General features: G+C 41.5%; 3 protein-coding genes across 4 annotated transcripts in view; 1 reads left to right on the forward strand and 2 right to left on the reverse strand.

Moving 5' to 3' along the window:
* LOC113167655 (acid-sensing ion channel 1-like) overlaps positions 1-11,074 on the reverse strand; it is a 37,194-nt gene extending 26,120 nt beyond the window's left edge. Inside the window, exons 1-2 of the mRNA XM_026368442.1 lie at positions 10,713-11,074; positions 6,358-6,553 (exon numbers count right to left, since the gene is read on the reverse strand). Coding sequence (XP_026224227.1) covers positions 6,358-6,553; positions 10,713-11,074 — 558 coding nt within the window. The remainder of the gene's footprint in view (positions 1-6,357; positions 6,554-10,712) is intronic.
* A 2,041-nt stretch (positions 11,075-13,115) lies between these two features.
* spryd4 (SPRY domain containing 4) lies at positions 13,116-15,904 on the forward strand. The gene is made up of 2 exons (XM_026368827.1): positions 13,116-13,266; positions 14,485-15,904. Exons 1-2 carry the CDS (start codon positions 13,134-13,136, stop codon positions 15,024-15,026), a joined length of 675 nt encoding a protein of 224 aa, XP_026224612.1. The 5' UTR covers positions 13,116-13,133; the 3' UTR covers positions 15,027-15,904.
* A 48-nt stretch (positions 15,905-15,952) lies between these two features.
* Positions 15,953-26,625, reverse strand: LOC113167898 (glutaminase kidney isoform, mitochondrial-like). Of its 2 annotated transcripts, none has more exons than XM_026368826.1 (18): positions 26,344-26,625; positions 25,480-25,564; positions 24,142-24,263; positions 22,595-22,724; positions 22,438-22,517; positions 22,152-22,315; positions 21,657-21,715; positions 20,226-20,258; positions 20,071-20,129; positions 19,931-19,997; positions 19,750-19,800; positions 18,581-18,757; positions 18,282-18,413; positions 18,101-18,193; positions 17,919-17,980; positions 17,332-17,408; positions 17,069-17,132; positions 15,953-16,948 (listed from the first exon to the last, which is right to left on the reverse strand). In XM_026368826.1, the coding sequence occupies exons 1-18, from the start codon at positions 26,541-26,543 to the stop codon at positions 16,792-16,794; spliced, it is 1,812 nt and encodes a 603-aa protein (XP_026224611.1). In that variant the 5' UTR covers positions 26,544-26,625; the 3' UTR covers positions 15,953-16,791. The 2 variants fall into 2 exon arrangements, with proteins under 2 accessions (XP_026224611.1, XP_026224610.1); XM_026368825.1 differs by having other exon boundaries at positions 25,480-25,567.
* Between the last annotated feature and the right edge of the window lie 442 nt (positions 26,626-27,067).

The following is a 27,067-nucleotide window of genomic DNA, read 5'->3' on the forward strand; positions in this document are numbered from 1 at the left end:
CACTTCAGCTCTCCTGGTGTGTTTGGCAGTCTCACTGCTGACAGATGGCTTTCCTGTACAGGATTACTCTCCATTATGAGCTCAGAGTGTTCACCTGCTGATGTGGGTAATGTGGTTACTCTGTACCTCAATCATTCTTTGGAGGTGGTCAGCACTAAATAGCCCTCGTTCAGCACTGTAAGGCAAATAATAATTTAATCCTCTGTAACTGTGTTCACATCTTTATCACAGTGGTGTTGTGGGAGAATATTTAAGTGATTTCCTGTGCTCTTAATAGTTGTACTTTTCTTCTCTTTCTGTTTGTTTTCTAAAATCCATTACTCCTGAATTGGGGAAACGAAAGCAGTGATGTCCTGAGAGCACAAGAAACAAAGAAAAGGGCATAAAAGTGAGGGAGGGAGAGATAGAGAGAAAATGAGGGAGCATGACATGAAAACATAATGAGGATTGTCATGCCCATGGGGGTTGATGTGAGGAGTGTGCTGCGCAGGGGTTGAGACGAAGGAGGAATGCAGAAAATTGCCAAAGAAGGGAGGTATGGAGGAGGAAGAAACGAGGATAAACACTGTGACCAAGAGGTGACATAACTTTGCTAACTCAGCACAGGAGGATGTGACAGGTTCAGGAGCCAGGATGTGGGGTGCAGCTGTCCTGACCCACAAGGCGCCGGCTGGTGTGGATGGTGGCTGTGCTTCACATCTGTCGCTTTAGGCCTCAAAACCCAGAGGAAATGCAAGGCTAAGTATATTATTGCCAAGGGAAATATGGGCTGTTTCCCCCTGAAGAGTCTGGTTCTTTTCCAGCTCCCAGCACGGCTCAGAGTTGTCTCGGGAATCTGAGCTCATTATCACCCTCGGGCTTGCATTTAGTGAGTTCAGGTTGGGGCTAAGGACCATCACCACACGAGCTTTACAGCAGTCAAACTGGAACTTAAACAGCTGCAATCCTGCCAGTGGAAACAGCCCAGTGCAGAAATTATACTGTGTTTGAGATTTTAAAGGATTTGGGGTGTGTATGTGTTATTTTATCTCTTGAAAGCAGATTTTCCATTAATAACCATTTTCCATGCATAAAACACATTTTAGAATTCCCACCTGACAGGAAGCGCTTCATGCAAGCAGTGTGAAAATCAACGTCCTCAAACATGCAAGAGAAACTTAATCCATCACTGCAAACATTTAGTCACTTTGAGCTATTTGTCAAGTTACTTTATTCCTGCTACGTTATGTAACTTTGTACAGTGTCTGCAGTGGAAACTGCAATGCTTTTGGAAATGGTCAGTGGTAACGTACGTAGACAGAAATCATGCTGAACAAACTACACATGCAAAAAAGTTTTTTTTAAAGTGTTATATAACGGTTTCTTAAACAGACTTTCTTTAGAGGTTTGCAGCAGCGGGGCTCACAAATGATGAGCTGCAGTGATTCTCTTTCCAACAAGCTGAATCTTTTCTTATCTGAGCCGCAGCATGTCTTACAAAATCTACAAATGCATGTTGCCTTCTTGAGACATGACAGCAGCGATCAGAGTACAGAAATTATAACACAACTGTCACGACAGCAGTGTGCTGGGAGCTTTGCAAGCACACATCTATTCCCCGGGTGGAGCTGTCAAAGTCTGAGTTTGACAAACAAAAAAGGGCCATGCATTAGACCAAGGGAAGCAATCGTCAGAGTGGGACTCTTGCTTTGTTCTACTTTACTGGAGTTCACTGGTGAGTGGGTTATTAAATAAGCACAGTTTGTTGTCTACTACAGAAATACCTCTGAGTCCAATTAGCAGTAATAATTCTCCTCGACTGTGGAGGAGCAGAGGGGAGTCACTGGATGCTTTCGATAACTCAGTAATAACTGCAGGAGCCATTTATCCATTTCTCAAAGTGTTTCTCAGAGTGAAAGGACGTAATAACTTCCCACACGAGTCTCACTGGTCTTTTTTTCCCACTGTCTTATAAAAAAATATCAATTAAAGAGATCAAGGAGAATTGTGCCAAACACACACACACACACACACACACACACACACACACACACACACACACACACACACACACACACACACAAAAAAACAACCCCCCCCCCCAAAAAAAAACCCATCACAATAAACAAACAGAATATCAGTAATGAGAAAACGGATTCCTGCTTCTCCTGTTATTAAGCTGTGAGTGGTTGTAATGTATTAAAGCAAAGGTTTGACACGGCAGCTAGTAGAACCGAAGGTGCTTTGGTCTTGTCACCCAATTGCTTCACAGGAAGGGCAGAATATCTGTCGGTGAAGCATGTGGAGACGCTCCTCTGATCTCTTATCTGTAAAACACGTTTTAGTTGGATCTTAAATGGAAGCATTTGCAGCTTGAACATGACATTTTGCAGTCATTCAGCCCTAGTCTCAACGTAAGCAAATCTACCTATCAACACTTCCACAGCGCACTAATTAACTTTATATCTTATTTATTGAACTAAGTTTATGGTTACGATAACATATCCTCCCATCCACATGACCTTGTTCCCCTGTTTCCCCTATTTATGCTAAGCTAAGCAGCTGCTGGCAGTAGTACATATTTAGTGTATTCAAGTCTGTCAACTAACTCTCCACCAGAAAAAAACATTATTTCCTAAAATGTTGAAATCGTCCTTTAACATTTTGGTAGATACACTACCTCAGTTGAAGAAAACATTTTAGCAGAGCCAGAAAATTGAATGCGTACATTTATATTTCTGTGACAGGAGATGACAAAGTGCTGCCAACTTTTAGCGCCATCAGTCGGAGAAGTCTGCCCTCAAGGCGTGTTACAACAGAGGAACCATTCTTCTGTTTTACACATCAGACAGTATGAACTGGTTTCATAAAAACAAGTGATCCTGTCAATTCAGTTGAGTACTGATTCTGTATTCTTATCGCAAACAGACTGAAATAGTTTCTTATCAGCCGCTTCTATTCTTTTGATCTTTTCACAAAGAACAGTCAGTTGGGATATACCTCTTTTCTTATTCATCAAGCACTTTGCAGTGAAACAATGAAAAGATTAACAATGCAATGCATCAAAGATGGTCTTCAAAGGAAGTGCATTTTCCAGTTTTCTGAAGCTGTGCGGTGATGTAGATAACAAAGGGAAGTTGAGAGGAGAGAAATAAAGACCGTAAACCTCTCCGGGGGAAACACCTCTCTACTGCCACTATGTCCTGGCCAGATGCAATTTCCTGAACACTGCACTGCTCTTCAAAGGGAAGAGAAATTGTTCTATCACAGCAGACACAGTAAAGAGCTGCGAGGGGGGTTTGGGGCGGGCAGTTAGACTTGTGAGCCACATAAATTAACTACTACATAAATTATCCATACCCCTCAAATTAGGAAGGAAACACGGAAAGGTCAATAAGATGCTTGAGTGGGTGTTTGGACTGCAGATCCACACACATACATTAAACAACTATTTACATGTTTAAACTGTGTGCATTTCATATTCTAGTGCTGAAATGAATTACTGAGAATACAATAACCAAATGTTTGGGAGTCTGCGCTCACAACCGAAAGGTCCTGAGCTAGAATTTGAGTTTAGACAGAGAATAGGCTATTTGATTGGGGAATTTAATAATTTTTTTCTCTGAGGAGAACAAATCAGCCTTGTGGTGTTTCTGCGTGCAGTGTGAAGGAAGTCACACTTCAATCACTGAACAAATTGCAAATGCCAATTTAAAGATCTACAGCCCAGCTACACACAACAAGCCCCAGGTCTGTTTTCACAGAGACAGACTTTGACTACGGCTTAACCAGGATTTTTTTTACTGGAGGGGTTTTGTGTGTGACTATTTCTGTAACTTTCCAAAACTCCTGACCTGACATTTACACTCACTTTATGCAGCGATTCACCGGATGTGCGGAGGTGATGCGGAGGAGCCAGGTACTGTACTTCTGTCTGTAATTCTCCTTTTCACAACTGAGTGCAACACTGTGGATGTTTTTCTAGAGAGGCACAGTATTCTGAAACCAGAGTAGCTGTTTGAAACCACAGTGAACACATTTGAAGTGTTTGAGCAGCACACATCACCTAGTCTCCACAGACCATTTCCTGATCCTTGGGTCAAACTAATAGTCAAACCTCAAAGAGATGCTAAATGTCCCGCCCCAGACGATGATGCAATATGCCAGTGATGATGTAAAAGGTTTGTATATTCACAATCCCAATTTACTGCTCACTATTGAGCAAAACTAATGAGTGACCCACATATGGGAGCAGTGAATTTTTGAGCAGCAGCCATTTTGGACACAGTCTATTGCTGACTGAGCAGCCACGTCAAACTTCTCAACTCCTGTTACTCCAGCAGAAAACGTTTGCCTTCTGGAAGAATTCAACTGTGACAAGGATATTTCACTAGGGAAAAGTGCATCAATACAAGAAAAAACCTTCTTGCAGCATAAACTCTCAGTGTGGAGAAGACCTGAGCTGAGACACTGTGTCTGTTACTGTGGCAGGTACTTCTGCTACTTGTCTCTCAGGCTCATGATAAAAAAAGACAATGTCCTCACACTGGAGTTACTGAGGTCTCTAAAAATATTTTTTTAGTTTTCCTAAGGTGTCTAACTTGCATTAGATTAACGTGAGAGCAAATTCTAGACTATTCCAAAACTAGATGCAAGATAACTTTGCTGACAGGGCACACAGAAGCAGTGAACTTAAACAGACTTTCATTTGGTATCATCATCTTTTTATTTTAGCTGTCTTTCTATGTTTCTCTGGGTCTGCAGATCTAAAAAGCTGTTTTGAGAGAAGTTACACACATCTCTATATAATATTATTTGTACTGTACAAGGTGTCATGAATTTAGATACTATACATGGTAACAAAAGATGCAAGATACTGCATTTTGCCTTTGCAAGACCACAGGTGATGAAGTGCTGTGGTAGCTCTCTACTCACCATGCTGCGCTCTAAATGTGATCACAAAAATCCCGAAGTCTTCTAAATTTGAAAAAGGAGCCACTATAAAGACATCAAAATACATCAGAGTTGCTATTTGTTACCAGACATATCTACTCCAAACTGTCCTCACTGCTTCAAACAACATGCAGACACATAAAAATGGATTCTGCAGTTTGGCTTTCACTACAGGAAAAATAGCAAAATAGCCTATAAGCCAAAACATCACTTTAAAGCTACTTCAGTGCAGCTGTGACAGTAAGTGGCAACATGCAGAGATCCTCTTTAGTGTCGTTGTGTGTGAATATGTGTATTAATGTTCCTTGTCAAAAATAAATCTCAAGCTTTTAGTGACTCCTCCAGTTTATCAAGTACAACCTATATGATGCAATACTTAACATGTTATTGTTCACTTCTTCCACACCGCTGCAGATGTTCATCTTGGATAAGTGTGAATATTCTTGGGGAAAAAAATGGCATGAAGCTTCTTCCACTCTGTTCAGCGAGCCTGCTGTGTGGCATGATCAACGATCAGCTCCAAATTAAAAACCACATCTGATGCCAGTGACTATTGGCAACAGTGTCTGGGTGCGCCAGCAGCAACAGCAGGGTTTTATGGCAGACAGATTACAGCCAGGGAGCTCTACGACTTGCTGCAGGGAAAACTTTCTTGTGCATAAGTCAGTCGCACTCTTTAACCAGTAACACTGAATCTCTAGTCACAAAGGTTTCAAGTACTCGGCTGTACCATGCCTCACCTCCTAAAGCAGTAGTAAATTATTATGATGAGAAAGTTGAGGTACACATTTACACAGAGCCACAGGAATTCAACTTAATAGACAAATAAATAAAGCTCAGAACAATAGTTGATTATGTTTTAACAAGGATTTTGTTGGCACAGATTCAAAAGCTAAATAATAATTAATACACACACTGATGTTGGCGCCACCCGATCACGAAACAATAAAAACAATCATCAAAAATGGTACATCTGACTTGTGCTGCAAATGTCAGTGTTTATTTCTGGAAATAAAAGACATGTACGCCCACACAACTGCTATGACCAGGCAAGGTTTCGATTCTGGCCAGCAAAAAGAACCCAACTCATGTCCTGAGGTCCGAAAACGACACGTCTTTTACTTCAGATCACTCTGAGGTTTGATCTTTCTCTGCTGTGGGGGTTCATCATTAAGCCACTATAACTAAATATGGGTATTTGCTTTCAGACATAGACAGACTGATGATTTAATGAAGTTTTGTGAGACGTTGCTGCACTTTGTTGCAAACCTTCCTGCTGCAACAGATTAATAAGCCTACGCAGATAACTATAGGACACTATATAAAATACTATAGCCAGCTATCTGCAAAGTTCCTGCTGCTTATATTAAGTATATTAAGTAAGGACATTTAATCATTAGCTAGTCTTGCTTGAAAACAGCTTACCACTTTGAAGTCCTCTGCTCTGCACTCGGTTCCGTGGAAGTGGCAGGACAGCAGCATGTCGTTGATGTCGTGACCCGTGCGGTCATAAAATTCCCGCATGTTGAACGGTCGAGGCTTGAAATTGTGGAAATCAGCTTTGACCTTCAGGCTCTCAAGAACACTCTCCTCCACAAGATGAATGTCCCTGATCTCATATCTGGACAAACAGAAAGAAAAAAGAGGGGTCAAAGAAACCTCTTATACTGTCCATTTCTAAATGCTAATTTGATGTCCTGCAGTTCGGTTCGGGGAGATAAATTTCTTTTAAGAGACTTTATTCACAGTGAGTAATGATGATAAAGTCGACCTCATAAAAAGTGATTTTCAGCCTTTAAACACTTTTGCACATTTCAGGAAGGTTTATGGGTCGTTCTGAATGAACTTTATCAGTGAGAAATACTACGGTCCACAACGAGTGGAAAGGGACTGAAACAACCAACAGTTAAAATGTACAAAAGATTTCTCTGTGGTATTTTCAAGTGACTACGGTGCCAAAGTGAAACTCTTTATTGAACAGTATGAAGTTCATTGCTGATGCTGCAGCTTCAGGTGACACAATACGTCTTCTTTTCACGGTACTTTACTGTAGAAACATGCATTGATGTTTGGCCATGAAGACATTTTGTTAAAAATTCATCTCCTTTCTCTTCCTGATTGGTGACCCCCATTAAAATAGAAGTCTGACTAAAACATTAAAGACAAGAGACGCTCTAGACGAACCATGTTACTGGCTTTGAGTGGATTCACTAAAAGTGTCTCTTCCCGTTATTTTCAGTGAGCTCTTCCTGTCAACTTGTCTAACACACAAGAAACACACATTTCCATGAATTAACAACACGCTTTGCTTTGGGCCGACTCCCACGTTAAAAAGCAAACAAGAACACGCAGAATCAGACGTTTTTCCTTTTCATGTTGTTGCTTTGTTGTGTATCGTTGTGTCTGTCTGCTACCACTTTGGTCCAGACAGAAGTCTCTCAACATCTGTTTGATTTATTGTTATGAAATTTGTCACAGACATTTATGGCGTCCCAAGGACAAATCTGCAGAGACTCTGGCAATCTCTTGATTTTGTTGTCTCCCAGCATCACCAGCAGGTCAAACATTTCATTTGTTCTGTGCTATGTCTCAATATATGCTGAATGGACTGGCACAGTACCTTATGCAGATGACGTAGTATCTTAATGACTTTGCTGATGCCCTGATATTTCCTCCAGAGCTGCCATGAGCTATGAGTATTGGAAAGCCCGTCAAGACATTTTGTTCATATATTAGCAATTATTCATCTCTTGGCCATCATCAGAAAGTCTTTATTTGTCCAAGACGTTGGTATATGAGTGAAAAAGTGCTAAATGCTAAACACTTAGTAGTAGACAGAAGTACGTGGTTTAGGGTCAGGGTAAGGGTAAGGATTATGAGACACAACTTTGTAGGGTAAAGGGATTAAGGTATCGAAATATACCTTCTCTCAGAATTGACTCCAGAGCCGTAGGTATAACACCACTCCTGAGGTCTAATGATATTCTCATCATGTTCGGCTGTACTTTCTTTCTTTTGGCTGCCTAGGAGCAACAGACAACACTGGCAAATCCACATCTGTTATTTCTTTAGTCCACTTTGTTATACTGAGTCCAGTATTCAGACTCTTTTAGCTCTGTGTTTGTTCTCGTACAGCACCCGTGAATCCTCTATTCTATAGCTGCTAAATTCTCCACTTTGTTCAGAGAGTCTCAGCTGAAGCCATGCTGTCGGAGCAACAACCAGAGTGAAGCTAAACTGTAGATTTATGGACCAGACAGCTGAGGAATGAGCTGATATTCTGTAAGCTGCTGATTCAGGTGGTAATAGCTGCTTTTAATGACTTCAGAAACATGGTAAACTTTATTCCAGCTACAAATAAAGTGTGCCAGTAGAGCTCAGGCTTGCTTGTTTATCACACACGTTTGAGCATGTATATATTCATTTCATAGTGTCACAGTGTGTGATACAACTTCTCATAATATCTCCATCATTAAAGATATCTTCTCAATGAGATTCCTGCATGGTAACATAGTGCCCACAGATATTTGATAGGTTGATATTCATTATCTCAGTATCACCGACCATACTGTCGTTATTTTTTTTTTGTTTTTTTGTTTTTTAACACAACGTTGAGAATAAAGACCTGTGAGTAAGTGAATGGAGTCAGCCAACCCACATCACACCCAGCACACCATCAGTGGCACTGGGAAATTTCCTTTCATTTAATGGAGCTCACAAAAATCTGACCACGCTGCCTCGTATTAAGAAAAGAGCAGAATAGCTGTAAATGCGCCCGCTCTCAACCCTCACTGTGATCTAACGCTGTGCTATTATTAAAAATGTCACCGTTTTAATGGACTTACCAAAGAGCAGATTGCTTAGGATTTTCACTGAATGCTGCCTGAAATGAAAGGCCTTTTTGTAATTTCTCATATGAATGTCGCCACTGTTATATTTTATTGATCTTTTGTCTGACACACTATTAACACACCCCACGTGCATAACATGAATTACAATGGGATTCAGTGGTTATATTTTAGCTGTTAATGTAGTATACATAGACATTTCACTGCTGAGTGTCTCAAAAACATTATTATTTTTTATTTCCATCAGAGAAACGTGTCAATTAATGCTAACTAAAATCACTCAATCAGTAAGAAATAGCTTCATTCAGGTTTAAAAATCGTTCTTTTTTTTTTTTTGTGACAATAAGATTAGACTAAGCCCCATTATGGCAGAAACGGGGGGTATTTTTTGTTTGATTGAGGGAAAACTTAATTGAGTAGAGGCACTCGCTCCCCGCTGTTTGTGTAGTGGACGAGGATGCCAAGAAGGCACTTATGAGATAAAATCCCACGAGCACGAGCCTCTGAGATCAGTGAAGGCTGACACTTCAGCATGTGTGCAGCTTAAATATCGTGCCACAAGACATTTCCCAGACCAGTGACTCCAAACATAGGAAGTGGGAAGAGAAGAGCCTTAAATGGATTTCATGCCACAAGCACTTTCATTTCTGGCCTGGGGTGTAACAGCTAAGTGTGCTGTTGCATCGCCTCTCTACCTTGCCAAGAGAGACAGGATAATGAGCACTAAACCTACTTCAGAGTGTAAGAGTTGAGATGAGTACACGGAGAAGGAAATTTAGAACTCATTTATGCTTTGGCGACCAACTTTGAAATATATTCCTAATGAACTCCTGCCTGGAAATATAAGATTAGGATGTTTTGATGTGAAGAGAAATCCGATGGCAAGTGCTGATTATCAGTCACACCACTGTCACAGGAAGAAAATGCTAATTTTAGTGTTCAGTCTGGGATCCTCATTAAAGATTTACAACACAAGTTGGCTGTATACCCACATAAAAGTAAAACCACCAGAGTCCTTTAGCACTGTATGCTGAGTCCTGGCCTCAATCTCTTTAACTGACAGTCTGTCAGAGCCTCACATCATCCCGGCTCTGGGCTTTTACTTTTTATGTTTCTGATCACTCAGCTGTCACACAGTGCTCCACACTCTCTTCTGCTGAAATAGTGTCCAGCACTGAATGTGGTAAACGATGCAGTCCTGCTGATGGTTTCATTATTGCTGCCTCCTTTAACGTTTGGAACAATATCACAACAACGTGTTTCTGAAACTGTTTCCAAAGCCAGGTTTAGTATCTGACTTTATTTCGCAGTGAGATGTTTTGTCTCTCTCCAGAGAAGCAATATTTCTGGCAGCTCAGACACTAGTGATCATGGATTTATGTGCAGGAGGGGTGTTTTGCTCCTCTGAGAAAGTTTCAGAGACATTTATTATTATTTAAGCGTACAGTATAACTGACAAAATACCCAGAACATCGTCCATTTCACTTGTAGAAGCAGACTCTCTACGTCTTTTCAGTGCATTAAGTGCACATGTTGCAAGGTTCAGTATCCAGAGCTTTCAGCTGCACCCACAAGACAGCTGGAGGTTTCTGATTTTAATGCCTCAGTTAATTCGAGCCTGCTCTCCAAGCATCCAGTGACTCAACAAGGTAGAAACTATCAGAGCTCAATAGATGAGGGAGATGCAATTGCCAGGTCCTTCACTTAAGTAAAAGTAACAGGGTCACACTGGAAGATAGGCTATACTACATGGAAGTTATTTATTTAACTCTAAAGTGTAACTTTTATCCTGATTATGGGGAAATAGAAGTACAAAGTGACATAAAATAGATATGGTCAAAGTATCCAATCACATCAAAAGGTGGAAACACAGGTGATAAAGAATAAAAAACAAATGGTTCATAGTTCACTTTGCCATGTGATGGGTGTTACCTCTGGTTGAGCAGAGCCAGCAGCTCCCCTGCGTGGTACAGGTCATTGCGCGTCACGCGGCTGAACCTGAACGCGTTCAGGTTGCAAAAAGTGACCGCGGGAAACGTCATAATCGGGGTCGTGACCTCGTCCAGTTTGGTGACGTGCGGGTACTCGAGGTAGAAGTGGACCCGGTCCACGCACACGTACAGCAAGAACGTCAGAGAGCCCAAGAAGAACACGACCCACAGGCAGCGTTTGATGCAGAAGCGCTCGTACGTGAAGATGTGAGAGATTCCGTGCAGGGTAGAGCTGTGCGCAAAAACTTCTACTGGTGGAGGCTGATTAGAGTCCAGTTCTTCGGCTTCCACTTTGAGATCCATTGTCACTGTGCAACAAGCTCAATCTGAATCCCAGAGTCTGAAAACAGCTTCAAAACACTCACTGCTGAGATCCACTGACGCACCTTTTCATTCACCTGTGGCGTAAACTGTCGTTGTCCATCCGAACAGGTGCAAACGTGCAGATAACCACTCTTGGACGTCGACTTGATGGCGCGGTCGCCATCTCTCATGCACGCTGATAGAAACACATTTTTCGAGCCTCCGCCGCTCTTTTCAAAAGTCAGACGAGGAGAGATTGTGAGCAGAAGTAACGCATTTCACCAAAGCAGGGTGACTCAAAAGCATCCTCGCCAAAAACCAAGGTCCGCCGCCTCTGCGCTACCTCGGTGTTTGCAGGTTCCCCAGTGGGGTTGCAGCAAAGAAAAGAAAGAAGAGCGGCTGACAAAGTGTTTCATCAGCGTGCCAATCCGCTGCTCGAGTGGAAGTCCAGTGGAGCACGCATCATCCCTGCACGCCAAGAAGAGGAAACCCGGATACTGAAAAGAGGAAGAAATCCTTGTGACACTTCACCTCATTCATTGAGAGCTCCTCTCTCACCCCGCTGCCTGCACGTCCCCCTCCATCCGCACATCTCACGCCAGGTCAGGAGATCTTCTCCCCTCGAGAATGTGAAAACATGTCCATAGGAGTCGGGCGGTCGGTGGCGAGTCGTGAGCTTTCTTCAGCTCTTGTGACCGTCTGGAAGCAGCAGCAGCAGCAGCAGCAGCAGAGGAGGAGAGAAGAGTGCGCTGCTGATCACCTGTGAGTTACTGTAGTTTCACACTAGACAGGAGTGAAAACACAGAGAGAGAGCCCCTTAGGGACTTATGGTGTAGCACGTGGTGGAGCATTACTTCCATATTCAGCGTCCATCAGCGTTTTTATTACTGTGAGAAAGATGGATAATGTGAAGAATTTCAATTATAGCAGTAGAATAAGAAAACGTTTCTTTAGAAAATGTCCTGACGTGTGAATAAAGACTTAGAGCTCCCACAATGTCACTCCAGGTGTGTTGAGTAGAACTGGATAGATAGATAGATAGATAGATAGATAGATAGATAGATAGATAGACAGATAGATAGATAGATAGATAGATAGATAGATAGATAGATAGATAGATAGATAGATCTGAGATAAGAGTGGAGTAGGGGGAACACAAACTGAAAAGTAGTTTAGCTTGCATCATGACTAAACACTGACATTTAGTCCTCAGCTGGATACTGATGTGAAAAATGGATCTGGCTGCATCACGCTCCGTAAATATGACAAACTATGTTATTACTGGTCTGGAACGATATATTGCCCCCATTAATGCATCATACATGAGCTGGATATGTCCTCCACAGCTGCTGGAGAGACTTACAGACAGTTTTAATAATACTGCAGCTGCACAAAAGCAGCAGCCTGTTATCAAATCCAAATCTGAATTTAGGGTTATTAACATCATCCTTTTTCTTTTCCACTTTGTTCTATATTGCAGCCATATGCTGTTTGTTGGAGCTCATAAACTGATAATCAGAAATGTACTTTTTATACTATTTTGATTTACTTATATATTATTTTGATAATTATAATGTTATTTCTCTATCTAAACATCTCTGTTTCAGCATCTCAGTTGAGGAGAAGTTGATTTTATTTGTCTTTTGAATCTTAACCAGACGATGATGATGATGATGATTGTGATTTAAAACTGAACATGACCTTTAGATGTTTACACTGAGTGAAATATTCAAACCAAACGCTCTATGCATCATTTATTACCAGTCTCTCCTCAGTCAGGAGAAGGGACTCCTCCTTTTATTCTCGTTACAGCACACACTGCTCACCTGGGTGGATGTTTTTCTGGAGGAGGTCTGGCTCCACAGGACTGGATGAGCCTGCAGAGGCAGCTTCTCTGCAGCTGTGGCCGGCCTGGCTGCTGTCCGTGGTGCTGATGCGTCCTGCTGGCGTCGTCGCCCTCCAGGCCTGCAGGGGGCAGCAGAGCGACGCGCGGCCACGTTTCCATGAGACGAAGGAGCAGAAACGCGAGAGAGGCAGAAGAAGAAGAAGAGGAGGCAACATGGCGTTACCCAGCACCGTAGCTCGCCTGTGTCGCTCGGCAGGACGCACAGTGACCTCCCTGTCAGCCAGACACCGGCGAGCTGTGAGCCTGTCCTCCGGGAGATGCTACACATCCACTTCATCCACCAACAGTGAGTCAATGTGGCGTGAAGCGTAAAAGAGAAGCGAGGTTGTTTGATGTGAGCTGCTCTGAGGTCAACGTGGATCCGGACAGTGGGGGTTACTGTGCGTTATTGTTGTGCTGTGCCACAGTGTGTAGGTAGCTGATAACACGTGTTTATCCTCCACTAAACAACGAACAAGACACAGCTGAGGCACCACTGTCCACTCGGGGATCAGACCGACTTTTTAGACCCTCACTGAAATATTTTGGAAAATGAAAAGTGTCCAAGGGCAAAGTGATCTCTGAGCAGGACTTCACTAGTAAACATTAAGTTATACTACTATACTAGTATTCTTCAGATACTTTACTAGAGGGACTTCATCCCAGTGTTTGGATCCTCACTATTCACACACAGACAGGAAGAAGTTAAACTACAGGGGGGAGTCTATAGGGATCTACAATTGTTTGATTATATGAAGCTACTCAGAAAAACTACTTTGGTTCCACAAAACATGAACATGTGAAACTAAATATAAAAGCAAAATGATTTATATTAGCAAAAATGCCATTATACAAAAGAAAGGGTGTTTACCGCTCACAGGTTGTGTAAATGACCTGAAGCTCCAGGTGGAGGTCCTGCACCGAGCAGCATTACACAGTTAGCCAGCAAACTTCTAGCATGCAACAATTTCTTAACATTATACTATTGACAACAACCAACACTTGGCCAATGAACACCTGATGTATTTAAGTTGAAATATTCAAGCCGATAATCCAGCTTCCTGGAATTTATTACCTAACTTTGTCCTAAGCTAAACAATCCCTTCTGTTTATAGTTTTTTACCATATGACTCAGTAGTTGAACTACCTGCCGGCTGCCGCAAAATGTGTCTATTCTAATGTGACAGCCGCTGCTTGAGAAATAACAATAGCTATAACAAGTACTTCTACTATCATACAGCTCTCCGTATCAAATGGTGCAGTCCAACAGCATCACAGGTGACCTCTTCAGCGCCTGTCTGGAAACGGTTTCAACAAAAACTGGATGAAATATCACCATCGTGGAAGAATGGTTCAGTGCAGAGCTGTTGTGTTAGGCTGTAGTAGTTAGGATGTACAGTATGTAAATGCGGTGGTCTTGTCAGGATGTCACTAATATGCAAATGAGCGTGTGCTGTTAATTTTGCCTTGTGAATTCTTATGAAGAAGTTGTTTTTTAGTTGTTTTTTTTCCTTTTTCTCTGTAGATTTGCAGTTCAAGCTTGATGAACGAACGGCCCACAGCAGCCTGGATCTCTTCAAGAAAGACACGGGCATCATCTATCGCATGCTGGGCCTGGACCCCAGTCATGTGCAAGACAACCCGGAGCGCTTCAAAGACTGGGCTGTCGTGTTTGGCGATGAGAAGATCAGCAGCGGGCGACACTACTGGGAGGTGACTGTGAAGAAGTCTCAAGAATTTCGCCTGGGTGTGGCCGAGGCGTTGATGTCCAGAGAAGACTGCGTGGGCACCAACAGCTCCTCCTGGGTGTTCGGCTACGCTCAGCGCAAGTGGTTTGCCATGACCAGCAATAAGATTGTTCCTGTGACACTAGTGGGCAAGCCGGACCGCGTAGGCATCCTTCTTGACTGTGAGGCGGGCACCCTGGGGCTGGTGGATGTAGAGCATCCCAGGATCATTCACACCATCCGGGCTGAGTTCAAGGCTCCACTGTGCCCCGCATTTGGACTGTGGGACGGGGAGCTGCTCACACACTCTGGTCTGGAAGAACCTGAAGGCCTGAAGTGAAACAGTATCAACTGTGATAAGGATGATTGTGGTGGCCGTGACAGGCAGGGGGCTGGGTTGAATACCATGGCAATAATAATTACAGCAGTAAAATGTCACTTTTTCTCATACAAGTTGCTATTGAGGCTCTGACGATCATGCCACAGGTGGGTTTTCTGTTTATGGAAGGATGCATACGCAGCATTTGGGTGAAAAACATTCCCACAATGTCAAAAAGACACTTTCACTATTCACAAAGAAGCTGCTGGAAGCCTGTGACATTATGTCAGAGGTGAGTTTGGATTCAGGTTCTTCTTTTGATGTACACCTGTCAACTCTGGTAGCTAACCTGATAAATTTTCCAGTCTTCCAGCAGACCAGTCTGCTCTGACACACGTTGAACACACAGCCTTAGCAGTATTCAATAAACAGCCTAAAACACATATTGATGTTTTACCTTAAAATTCCAGCAGTTTCAGTGTAAAACCCATCTATGGCTCGGTCTAGCTCAAGGAAGACATTTTGGGTCCTGGGTCTACAGAGCCGCAGTAGCTAGATTTAGGGGAAATATGCCACACAGAGATATTATCCTGTATTAACTACGGGGGGAAAAAGCAATATCCTAATTTTCCACTTGTCCAGTTCGTGATCATGACTCCTAACAATGCAAGTTCATACTTTGTGTATGCCATCCAGCCTCAGGCAATCATATCACATAAGCTGTTTTTGTTTGTACCTCATGTGTTACCTCTCAGACTAACATAGAAAGGATGTATGTTGTTGTTTATGAGAGGAACCTAATGCCGAGCTCTTTTACATTTTGTGTTCTGGCATTACTACAAAGCTTTTTTCAATCCTGCGTTCATATTGTATATCGTTTAATAAATAACTTCAATGAGGCTGCTTTCACGTTCTTCTTTTATTTACAGCAGGATGATACATATTTACAGTGACAGGTCAAAACAAACAAGTCATGCAGAGGAATCATTTCACTGGCAGATTCTAAATGAAACAAAACTCTGAATAAAATGCATTCATTTGAGGGAATAAAGATTGGAACATCTTTATCACCAAACATAATTGTGCATAAGCCTTAATGTTCCTTATGTCAGAAAGCATCACTTCAAACACAACTGCACTAATAGCAGTTTATAGTTGTGCTACAACAATTCAAATGTGCATTGGTCCCAGTGCCTGAGACTTGCAGATATTTCTGTACATGTAACTGATAAAAGGGTTCACACTGACGAAGCAAGAATAATTCTTCCTAAGAGAAAAAAATAACACCATCAACATATGGTGTCAACAGTGAAAAGCTTTAGGGTATACTGTAATATTTATCTTTTAAAAAGCATCAAAACCCTTGATTAAATGATGTACTCATGAAATATCAACAATCAAGCTATATTTCAATATTAAAAAGTCATAAATAAGCTAAATATATTAGATATTTACATCTCTGTAGCATTTACTATCAGCTAAACACAAGTTCATTCAAGCTACAATATGAAATTTTAGCAAGCATGCGACAATCTAGTCTGCCCGGCCGAGCCCCCCCTCCCTGCTCTACTATGCTCTTCTAATATCCACTGTATCTGCACAGCCCTTCAGGCATTAGTCATTATCAAATTACAATAAATATGAAACTGCAAAACTCTAATTAGAAGCCTACATATTGCTGTTATGTTAGTTGTTAGTATTAATTAAACATATTTAAGACAAAATCATTAATGACTTTTCTCAACCACCCTGAGTCTCAGTCAGTTCATTTACATATCAAAGCCATTTAAACAATGCTCTCCAGCGTTTCCAGTGTGGTGTTTGCCTCCTCTGTGTCGTACGGTGAGTCGCTGTCATTGTACACGCGCTGGTACTCTTGCAGGACTGATACAACAACATCATGGCCAAACTGCATGGCGTCATCCAGGGGCGTATTCCCCCATCTGACAGAAAACACAGTGTAATATGGACACGGATCGAAGGTTATAGTTAGTAACATGGAGACGTTTTCTACAAGTTTAAATTCAATAACAGATGAACAAGTTTATATTTATAATCCCTACCTATCTTTCATGTGGGGATTCACTTTACATATTTCAGTCAGGAAGATTACAGCTTCCACGTGACCTGATAGAAGAAGAAGAAGGAAAAAAAAAGTGAGCAATCCTGCACAAAAGCAAGAGCAGGCAAGTCGTTCTTATCCAGGTCATCATGCTTCCAAACCAGCCCAAAACACTGTAATGTAAATGTCATATTTCATTTGTTCTTGTTTGAATATCAAAGCTGCAGTGACTGAAGAATGAATGAACTTATAATGAGGTGTCACCTTCTGCGGCAGCGATGTGGAGCACTGTGCGCGAGTCGTAGTCTCTCTGCTCCATGTTCACAGCTGAAAGGGCAAACCTGGAGGGAAAACAGAGGAGCAGAGCAGAGGAGGGGGAACATGCATGGAAAGGTTAATTCAAATCATGGCACACTGTCAGAAACTGTGCTAAGCGGAGTGGAGTGTTCCTATAATTACACCAGTAAAGGAATTGTTAATATGAAGGCAGACGTGATTTAAAAAGTAGTGAATAAGCTCTGAACAGACTATTTAAACACTGTGGGAAATGTACTTGTTTGCCTAACCTCACAAAACCACAACTACATTTATGTTAAACTTCAGTATATAAAGAGAAATAATGTGTAAACTAGTGAGGATCAGAGGTGCTAGTAGGCAGATTTTTAAACTGCCAGCTGTCTATAGGTATATATTTAGCATACAGTCGTGAGAATTGTGTCAATGTTCTCATCTTACTCTTGACATGTAAGCAAATGCTCTTATGAACCAAGCTGTCCAGCTAAGATTGCATCGTCCAACTGTAAGGAAGTAACAAGTGGCCCGTTTTTTTTTTTTTTTTTGTATATATTTACCTCCTCAGAGCTGAGACGTCACCGCTGTAGGCTGAAAACATCAGATTCACCACCGACTTGTTCTGTTGGATCAAAGAGCAAACTTTAGATAGTCGACTGCTTCTTAAGCTTTTCACACACAAATCTTCTGCACTGTCGTATGTTTCTAAGCCTGAATCAGAGACTCTACACATGTGACTCACTGGATCTTCATCTGATCTTCTCCTTGGGTCGTGTTTCTTTGTGAAGTGCCTCAGGTTGTCGTAATTGTGGAAATTGTAGTAAGACACCAACTCCTGGTGAATCACATTGAATAAGATTAAATACAACATACAGACAAATTAGATAATGATAACTGATGAAACTGTGATGGTAAGTGAATACCTGACAGAAGTGAATGCCGCGGACGCTGTTTCCAAGCCGATCCAACGGTGGGGACCAACACATCACACCCATGACATTGGGGACCACCAGCAGTACAGCACCTGAAACTCCAGATTTAGCAGGCAGACCCACCTACACAGAACAAACAGGTGAAACGTCTGAGTTAAAAAACAGCAGAGGCCTGTTTTTTAAAAAGCAAACACCAGTGGCCCAACTTCAACATGTCATGAACGGCTAACACTCGGCCATCCAAGGCCAACAATTCTTTTAAACAGATAGTTGAATTCCCGGTTACTCACATGGAAAGCAAACTGTCCCGAGAAGTCGTACATGCCACAAGAATGCATGAGACTCAGGGTGTTGCGAACAGCTTCTGCGCTCAGCACACGCTCACCTGTGGTTGGACAAATACCGCCATTGGCCAATGTGGCAGCCATGACGCTTCCTGACTCACAGGTAACCTCAATGGAGCACAGCTGGAAGGGTAAAATCAAACCAAATGGTGAAGCATATAAAACAGTCTTGAAGCAATGAGTGTCTACCTTATTGCTGAGGGTTAGGGTAAGATGAAACGATTGATATGACTCATGTTTGTATGGTAAATATAAATCTACAGACAGCAGCTCATTGGCAGAAAGAGCCTTGCTCTGTCTAAAGGAAACACCTGCCCCTCTATGGCTAATGTACACAATACATGTGTCACTATAGTCTGAAATTCAATTATAAATGTATATATTCATATAAATATTACTGGCAGTTGACTTAAAATGAGTTTTATTGACAGATTTGTGTCCGTCCTACACACATACACAACAAAAGCAAGAGTGACACCTTATTAAACCTCAGCTGAGTCCCACCTGTTCGCTGTCATCACATATACTGTGTTTTAACACAGCTGAATTCACAATGTAATTATTCTCCTTTTTTCCTGTTTCTCTTGTCAGAAAATGGAACAAGTGTGAAATCTGATCGTGGCTCATTCTGTAAATTGTCAAGCGGTCACTGCCAAGCTGCTGATGAAATTATTTTACACTTACAACACTGTCAAACAAAACACAGGTTAATGTTGCTGTGCTGCAAGATCAGCTATATTTAATTTTTGATAGCACACGCATTTATTAAAGTTTTTTTTAGGCTTCACTGCTTTCATTAAACAGAGGATAGTCTGTCAGAGGTTCACCCAACCACAGATGTCACATCGTGCACATCTTAACCACGGTTGTTCATAGAGCTCAGTAATTAACATGATATATCACATTTGTTCAATCTGTGCAGAAAGTGACAAGTTGCTGTGGAGCAGCTTCACGCTAAGCTAAAATAACTGGCTGCATCTTCATACAGACACAAGTTCTATCAATATGATCAACGTACTCTGCAATGTAAGAAAGTAATAATTCAGAAAATGTCAAAGTAATCCTTGAAAGGTGCATCCATAGAAAACCACGCTGTCAAAGGCTGACACTCTCACCTGAAAGTAGAAGTCAAGGGCAGCAATCATATCTGCACTGTCAGGAAAGCACTGCAAGGACAACAGCCTACAATCAGAGTCGCCGTATACGTACAGAGGCTATTTTATTTTTCTGTGAACCTCAGCAGCGAAGAGGCACTTGAAGTGATTGCAATTAAACACAAAACAACAAAAAGCTCACCTTTTTCTCTTTGAGGTAATAACCAATTGCATAGTTCCTGTCACCAGTCTCCCTCTCTGACTGGAAACTGCAACAACACAACAGGTATGAGACAGCTGCAGATGTCAGGTGAATCTTATTTCCTGAAGCACAGTACTCACGTTGCATTGCTGAACCCCACATACTCTGTACCAGTCATCCGTTTCAAAAACTCCATCATCTACAATAACACCACATTCGCAGATGGTTCACTTCAGACCAAACCAACAGGTGAAATTGGAAAAAAAAAGAAATTGAAAATGAAAAGTGTACTTACATAGTCGAACCTCTCTGCCTTATTTGAATGAGGCTGTCAACAGAGGAGGAGACATTCACTTTCAGTTGTCAGTTTAAATTAGGAAAAGTCAGTCCCTACAGATGGCAGTGTTTGAGTACTTTGACTTAGATTTGAGGCCAGTCTTAGGTGGCCTCTGAGGTATGGTGGTTGCATGATGTTTTTATGTCTGTCAGGCACATGGAGCAGTTTATGACTCTGCTTGAATTTCACAGACAAGCACGTGATCATTACCGAGCTGTCAACTATTTTCAACTAAACATTTAAATTAGTGACATTTAAACTTTTCCAACTTATAAACCTTATAGCGCGAGTGGAAAAAGTATGTGAACTGGAATAATGACCTCCTAAAAGCTAATTGGAGTCGGGCATTAACATACCTGGGAGACAATTACTTTGAGGTTGTGGACTAAAGCTACTTTGACTGGAAAACGAGGGTGGCTAACACACCTTCTGTTCTAGGGACTGTAATTGGCTAGAAACACACACACGCCCCTGCTGGCAGGCCCAAACACACAGACCCTCCCTCGCTGCTGAACTCGACCCACAAAAGATAAGAGGCCCGGGGTTATCTCTTCAGTCAGCTGTGAAACACCAGGAAAACTCCAGAGAGAAAACAAATACAACCATATATGGCTAAAATACGCCCCCCCCCCTCACATCTTACAATACGTTCAAAGATCAATACGGTCAAGAGTTTGACAGCTGGTCAGCCAGATGGCGATGAGCATAGTCCAGCTGCTGTGGGCCTGCAGTGACCAGTTATTAGATGACTGATTAGAAATGTAATAGCTGATGTTATTAAAATGTTTTCAGACTCATCTGTTCTGCAAACGTTGCTGTTTTCTTTTTACACCGACGCCATTTTCACATGAGCAATTTGTTAGCGCTGCTTACACACACAGACTGCAAATAGTGGCTGTGTCACATGTCACAGTGATTTTCTTAGCAACCTTCTGAGAAATGGATGAGTGCTTCGGGACTCCTGCATATTTGCGCATGGGTTGCAAGGACGACATTCGTTTTGACCAGGGAAACGTATGAAAGTTAACATCAGCCTCATTTGCACAACATCCTGCAAGAATGATACAAACTGACAGCATTATTTGTTAGGCTCTTTTTTAGTGGAACGTGTCTGACAGGTTAGTTTCTTCTTTTTTTTTTTTGGACACCATCACGTTCAGCCCTGTGACTTGTATTTTTAGAGTAGTCTTGTGAAAGGGTGCAGATTAATAATTGAATGGGAAAAACATTTAATAAGGTCTATTTTGGGCTGTGGCAGACTACTTCCTGAGACGCCCCTCTTTATGAGACGCCCTCATTAATAACAATCCGCTGTTTAATATTTTTTTGATGTGTATATTCTAAAATAAAAGCCCCTCCATTCAGCAAGCGAGATATTTGAGATTTTACCTTAACTAAAGAACTGATGACAATAGCTCCAGCATTCACCATCGGGTTGTGTGGTTTGTCTGCACAGGAAATAAGAGCATGTTATCACTCACTTGCCCCTAAGCACAAGACCAATAAACAGAGATTACACACCACATTTCGAGAGGGCGACTTAGAGTAGCATCTGCTAATAAACTCAGCACTTATAGTACAGGGAAGTTTGCTTCAGAGGGATTTATATAACAGCAAATAACTACAAAAGTGAAGCAATAAAACGATACATCATCAGCCTAGAAGTCCTCCTAGGATACTCGATAGATGGCAAAATGACAGCTTGTTGCTGCTTTATCTTTGCTCTGCTGCCAACAACCAGTCTGTTGAAATTACAGATCAGGAACCACAGATTTCTCAGTAACGTTCAGATGGAGATCTTCATGTAGTTTAACTCGACAGTATTGTTTTGAGCTTGTTCTTGAGCAGAGAGGACAACTGACATTAGTCGCACTGATCACTTACCTTCCTCATTTAGTGACAGTTTGTTGAACTTGAACCCACTAGGCTCCTTGCCCACAAAGCGGTGAACGTGTTCGCTGCCGAGCTCGTGCACGGCGATGGCGTACTCCAGGGGCTTTACACATGACTGCAGACAGAAGGGAACCTTGGTGTCACCCACCGAGTGTCTGCATTACACGAGGATGAAATGGAGAAACGTCGGCACAAACAGGATGAAAAAATGAGTTTTTTTTAGGACACGCTGTGGAAGATTTCAGAAATATGCATTAAAGTTTTGATGTTACTGTACCTCTGCCCGTCAATTGTGCACAGAGATACACCCCAGAGGTCATGGTTGAACTTAGCCAGTTGAGGAATGTAATCAGCTACCTGAAAAAACACTAACATATTAGTGAGCGTACCACGGTGTATAAGCAAACCCTGAATCACTAATGCGTGTCACTTACTTGTCCTCCCTCCTGCCGCTGTGCGCTGTCATACATCTTATTGATCTGCTGAGCGAACTCTTCAAAGTCAGGGATGATGAACTTTTTTCTAAAAGCCTTAGTGAGCAACATGATGTTGTTGCCAATGCATCTGAAAGAGGACACACGGTTGAACAGATGCCACGAGTAGAGCTGTAAAACCCTTATTAAACAAAGACAGATGCTACAATTGATGTTGGATTTATGTATATAATTCAAATGCAGTTAGTGCCGTTGAAGAGCTTGAATAAAACACTTCTCGACATTACAATTTGTTTGTTGTTTTTTGCAGAGCTGCAAAGAAGTAGCTTTCTGGTTGTTAAAGTATGTTACGGAAAAAGATTATTTCCTCACTTTCCCCTGCTAGTATGGTGTCACAATTTAAGTTTCATTTGCCTGGATTATAGTTTTATGGCTCAGTGATTTTTTAGAATATGTAACAACACGGGGCTTTATTAAAGCGACCTCGTGTTCTCCAAACAAGTTGTCCTATTTCACTGGAAGTTAGTGCTGACAACTTTAGCGTCCTTGAATCAACCACTGATACTGGTTCTGTATAAGAAATATTAAAATAACTTTTTTTTATTCAAACTGGATTCAAAGTTAATATCTGCTTGCTGTATGTCAGCATAGCTGTTATAGTTTTCCATGTCTGTAATTGCTCAGCAATGCTGTATATTCTCAAAGAAAGGTTTGCACATTCTGTCACGGCTGCTCTGAACTAAAATAGCTGGCCTACAGCCCTCTGTAATGCAAGGCGATGCTAGACTGAGGTTGTAGGACACAAGAAGAGGAAAGTGGAGAGAGACTGCATTATTTATATGGGTCATTTCCTAAAAAGAACCGAACATAGCTCTCTGTTTCTAGTAGCTTATTTATAGTGAGCTCTTGAGTGTTCTTCAGGAATGGAGAACCTCACAGAGGCAAGAAAACAACCAAAACAAGTTGGATGTGGCCAATTTAGTTGTCGGGGAGGAAATGTTGCTGTTTGGACAGTAGTCTGCATGGAGCTTACAGATCTGTTGAGGATATTAGTGTAACTGTCACACTCTGGATCACAACCAGAAAGATGGCCTTTCACTAACAGCCCCAGAGACCCCTGTGTCTCACTGCACCCTTTACTGCTTTGGCTGGCGTGTGTGCATGTGAATTCAGTTAGTAGCAGCTGTCACCCATAAAATTCTTGTCTCCGTCAGTCCCTGGACTCAAATAGCGCTGACTGCAGATTACTTCCTTTACATAACCACAGGAAAGCATGGAGGAACCTTTACTTAAGCTAATGTTGAGCATTGGACGCATCCTTTTTACCATGTTTGTCTTTGAAAATTTTCCATTTTCACAAATTAAACAAGAGTTTTATTTTAAAAAGTTGAATGGTTATGCAGCAGTGATTCACAGACATTTTCTATTTAAGGAAAAAGACAGAAGGTCTTCTGTCTGCTTTTCATATGCGAGTAAAAGTTGGACACATTCCTTTGTGCAACTGTGCGCAGAAATATGTCTCCATAAATAAGTAAAGCTCTTCTCACCTTCTGAAGAGCTTCTTGTCCATCATGACTGGTCCGAGAGAGTCACGTGTAGATTGCCGCATCTGATGGACACAGTCACGCAGCCGAGGGTCAGACTTCAACAAGCCTGTTTTCCTCAAAGCCTTGAGAGGAGAGAAATATAACCAAATGAATGCACACACTAGCAGTCCAAAGTCTGCAGTCACATAGGAATGAACATGTTTTTCATGCAAACATACATGTTACCATAACTAATACGCTATTGGAAGATACTGTTTTCTCATTATAGGCCTGATTACAGACCTCTGATCAATTTGATGTTTTCAAATCTGCCTTTCTTTCAAAAACACAGTGATTTTTATCTGACTCCTTTTTAAATGGTGGTGTAAAAGAGGAGAGATTCATAAATAACGTTCTCAAATACATTGAGTCATGCAGAGCAGTGTGTTATGTAAATCAGCAGGATATCGAATAAGTGTAGTGCGCCTATTTTGGGGACACTGTGCGCATGACCCTCCTGACCAGAGAGGCTCTTTTTTGAGTCAGTGAGCAAACACGCCAAGACTGCAAGTTTTCTGCTGCTGTTATTGAATGTGTGTAAGTGACTTTCAGCTTCAGGGCAGGAAATGCTAAAATAGTGGTTCTCTGCTAATAGTTTGAGGTTTTCTGTTTACTTGTATAATGATGTATAGTACAGATATATTATTGTACATGAATACATTATAAAACGCACATTTTGAATGCTTTTGGTGATGGGTTATGCATTAGTTTAGCATTTGAAAACAACATTAATGTGTGTTAATGGATTATGTTAAACCCGTTTCCAGCTGATCCCAGTGCAAACCACACGTTTCTCAAATAAAGACTGATTTTCATGATCCTGGATACAGTGACTAAACTTAGATTTTTTAAAAATCCCTTTTTCACTTTTTAACAATAAACAGAAAATACTCTTGTAGTCTGAGTGAATCAATGTTTGACTGGATGCAGGGATACTCAGTGGACACTTTCACCATCTGCCCCAGTAACCTATACAAACACATCCAGTCATCCATGACTTAATATCGAGCCACCTGTGTTGACACACATTTCTTCCCCTAAATGCATGCTCCCGAATTTATGAGTTGCCATAGATAGCTAAGTCATCAGATGTCCACGTTGACGTCCATGTGTCACACCAGTTATATTTAGTTTTGTTACATAACAATTAACACCTTTTAAACCAACAGTGGAGACACTGCGGATTCCTGCTGTGTGTTCCTGTTGATAATTTCACTAGGGTCAAACGTGCTTTTGGGAAATGCAACAGTGCTGTAGGAGAGCGTGTTTGCAGAAGGTGTGAATGTGCTGCTGACTCACAGAGATGAACTGTGAGACGGGGATCATCTCTTTGCCTTCAGTGATGGTGTAGAAAAGTAGGTCCTCCATAGTGGACATCAACCTACTTCTGCCAAAACAAACAACACACGATATGTTTCGATCTTTAAATATCAACAGTCTCCAGTGGATTGAGTCAAGGCAAAGAGCACTGGGTCAACTTTTTGTCTACGTCAACAAACCAGAAGGGAAAATATTGTATGGCAAACACTCAGAGGCGTTATATAAAATAGCAGGGTTGAAAATAATTACATAATTATATCAGTAAATAAAGCAGGTGGGAGCTCTAGTTTGGCATTTCTACAAAGAATGAGATACTAAAATAAATATATAATATTATAAATATAAATGTGGATGTCAAAAGTTTATTCATCTCTTTTTATCTCTTCTTCCTGCAAGTCTTGTTTCATAATTAACCTAGAAAAGACCATTGAAGAAAAGTAAAATCAGGAATACAATCGACCTGTTTGTTTAGTTTAAAGTCACAATCTGAGTTATGACTCAGTTTTTCCGAAACCGTCTCTTAGCGGCTCGTAGAAAGCATGGAAAAAAAGTTACTGCAGAACTTAACCACGAATCATCGCGTTTTTACATTTTCGTCAGTAACAAAATAATTCAGTGTAAATGTGCTGGACATTCAATATTACACAGCAAACCGGAGCTGTTAATAGATTATTCGGCTTTCTTCATTTTCCAAAATGTCGTCAAATAAAAACAAAATAACGCGAAAAAAACATATTGCTTCAACTTTCTACTTCATGGGAATTATGCTGGTTCTAACCCACTGATATTATTTTTTTAATTATGTAATGTTTATTCGTTTACAGGCAGCTTACTGTGACCTACTTGTGTCCTTGCTCCACATCAAGACCTTTCTGGTGATGAAAGGCTCTGTGGATGTGAGGTGATGCTGCAGCCCAGCAGGGGAGAGGAACAGGTTGCTGTGTCCTGGACAAAACAAAGCTGTCAGCTCCAAGCCTGGTGAAGATCCCTGCATTTTTAAGTAGCTGCAAGATTCCTGGGTTAGCTGTCCTCAGACAATGCATTGTGATAAGTAGTGCTTAATGTTTAATAATTCAAAATTTCCTCCAGTAGCTGATTCAGAGAGATTTCTGTGACCAGTGCCCTTAAGCCCTCAGAGGTTTAATAGCAGCTGTTGTCTCTCAGGCTGGATCAAGTAGGGGCTGTTGCCTGGGGGCGGGGTTGCTGCACAGTTAGTTCATGGGGTCAAAAAACCGACAGCTACTCAAATCAAACATGTCTAGTTGAGTCTGCCCCCCCCCCCTCCTTCCTCCCAGTAAAAAGTGCGTTCTGTGGTTGGAGTTAGAGCGAAGGTTAAGGTTATGACTAGGCAGATAAGATTACTGGTTGGGATAAGGCTAAGGTTGGTGGTCAGGTGAAAATATATCAGAAGACCACTGGCACCATGAGGGGAAAGTCATGCTGATGGGAAACAGACTGATGTAACCTGCCAGCTATAACCTTCTACTGCAGCTGCTGATTGAAAGAGAGGACAACGTAATCAGTCCACTAAAATCAGAGAACTCAACCTTGTTTCTCCTAATTTCTT

Source organism: Anabas testudineus, chromosome 7 (assembly GCF_900324465.2).
Source record: "Anabas testudineus chromosome 7, fAnaTes1.2, whole genome shotgun sequence".
NCBI lineage: Eukaryota > Metazoa > Chordata > Actinopteri > Anabantiformes > Anabantidae > Anabas > Anabas testudineus.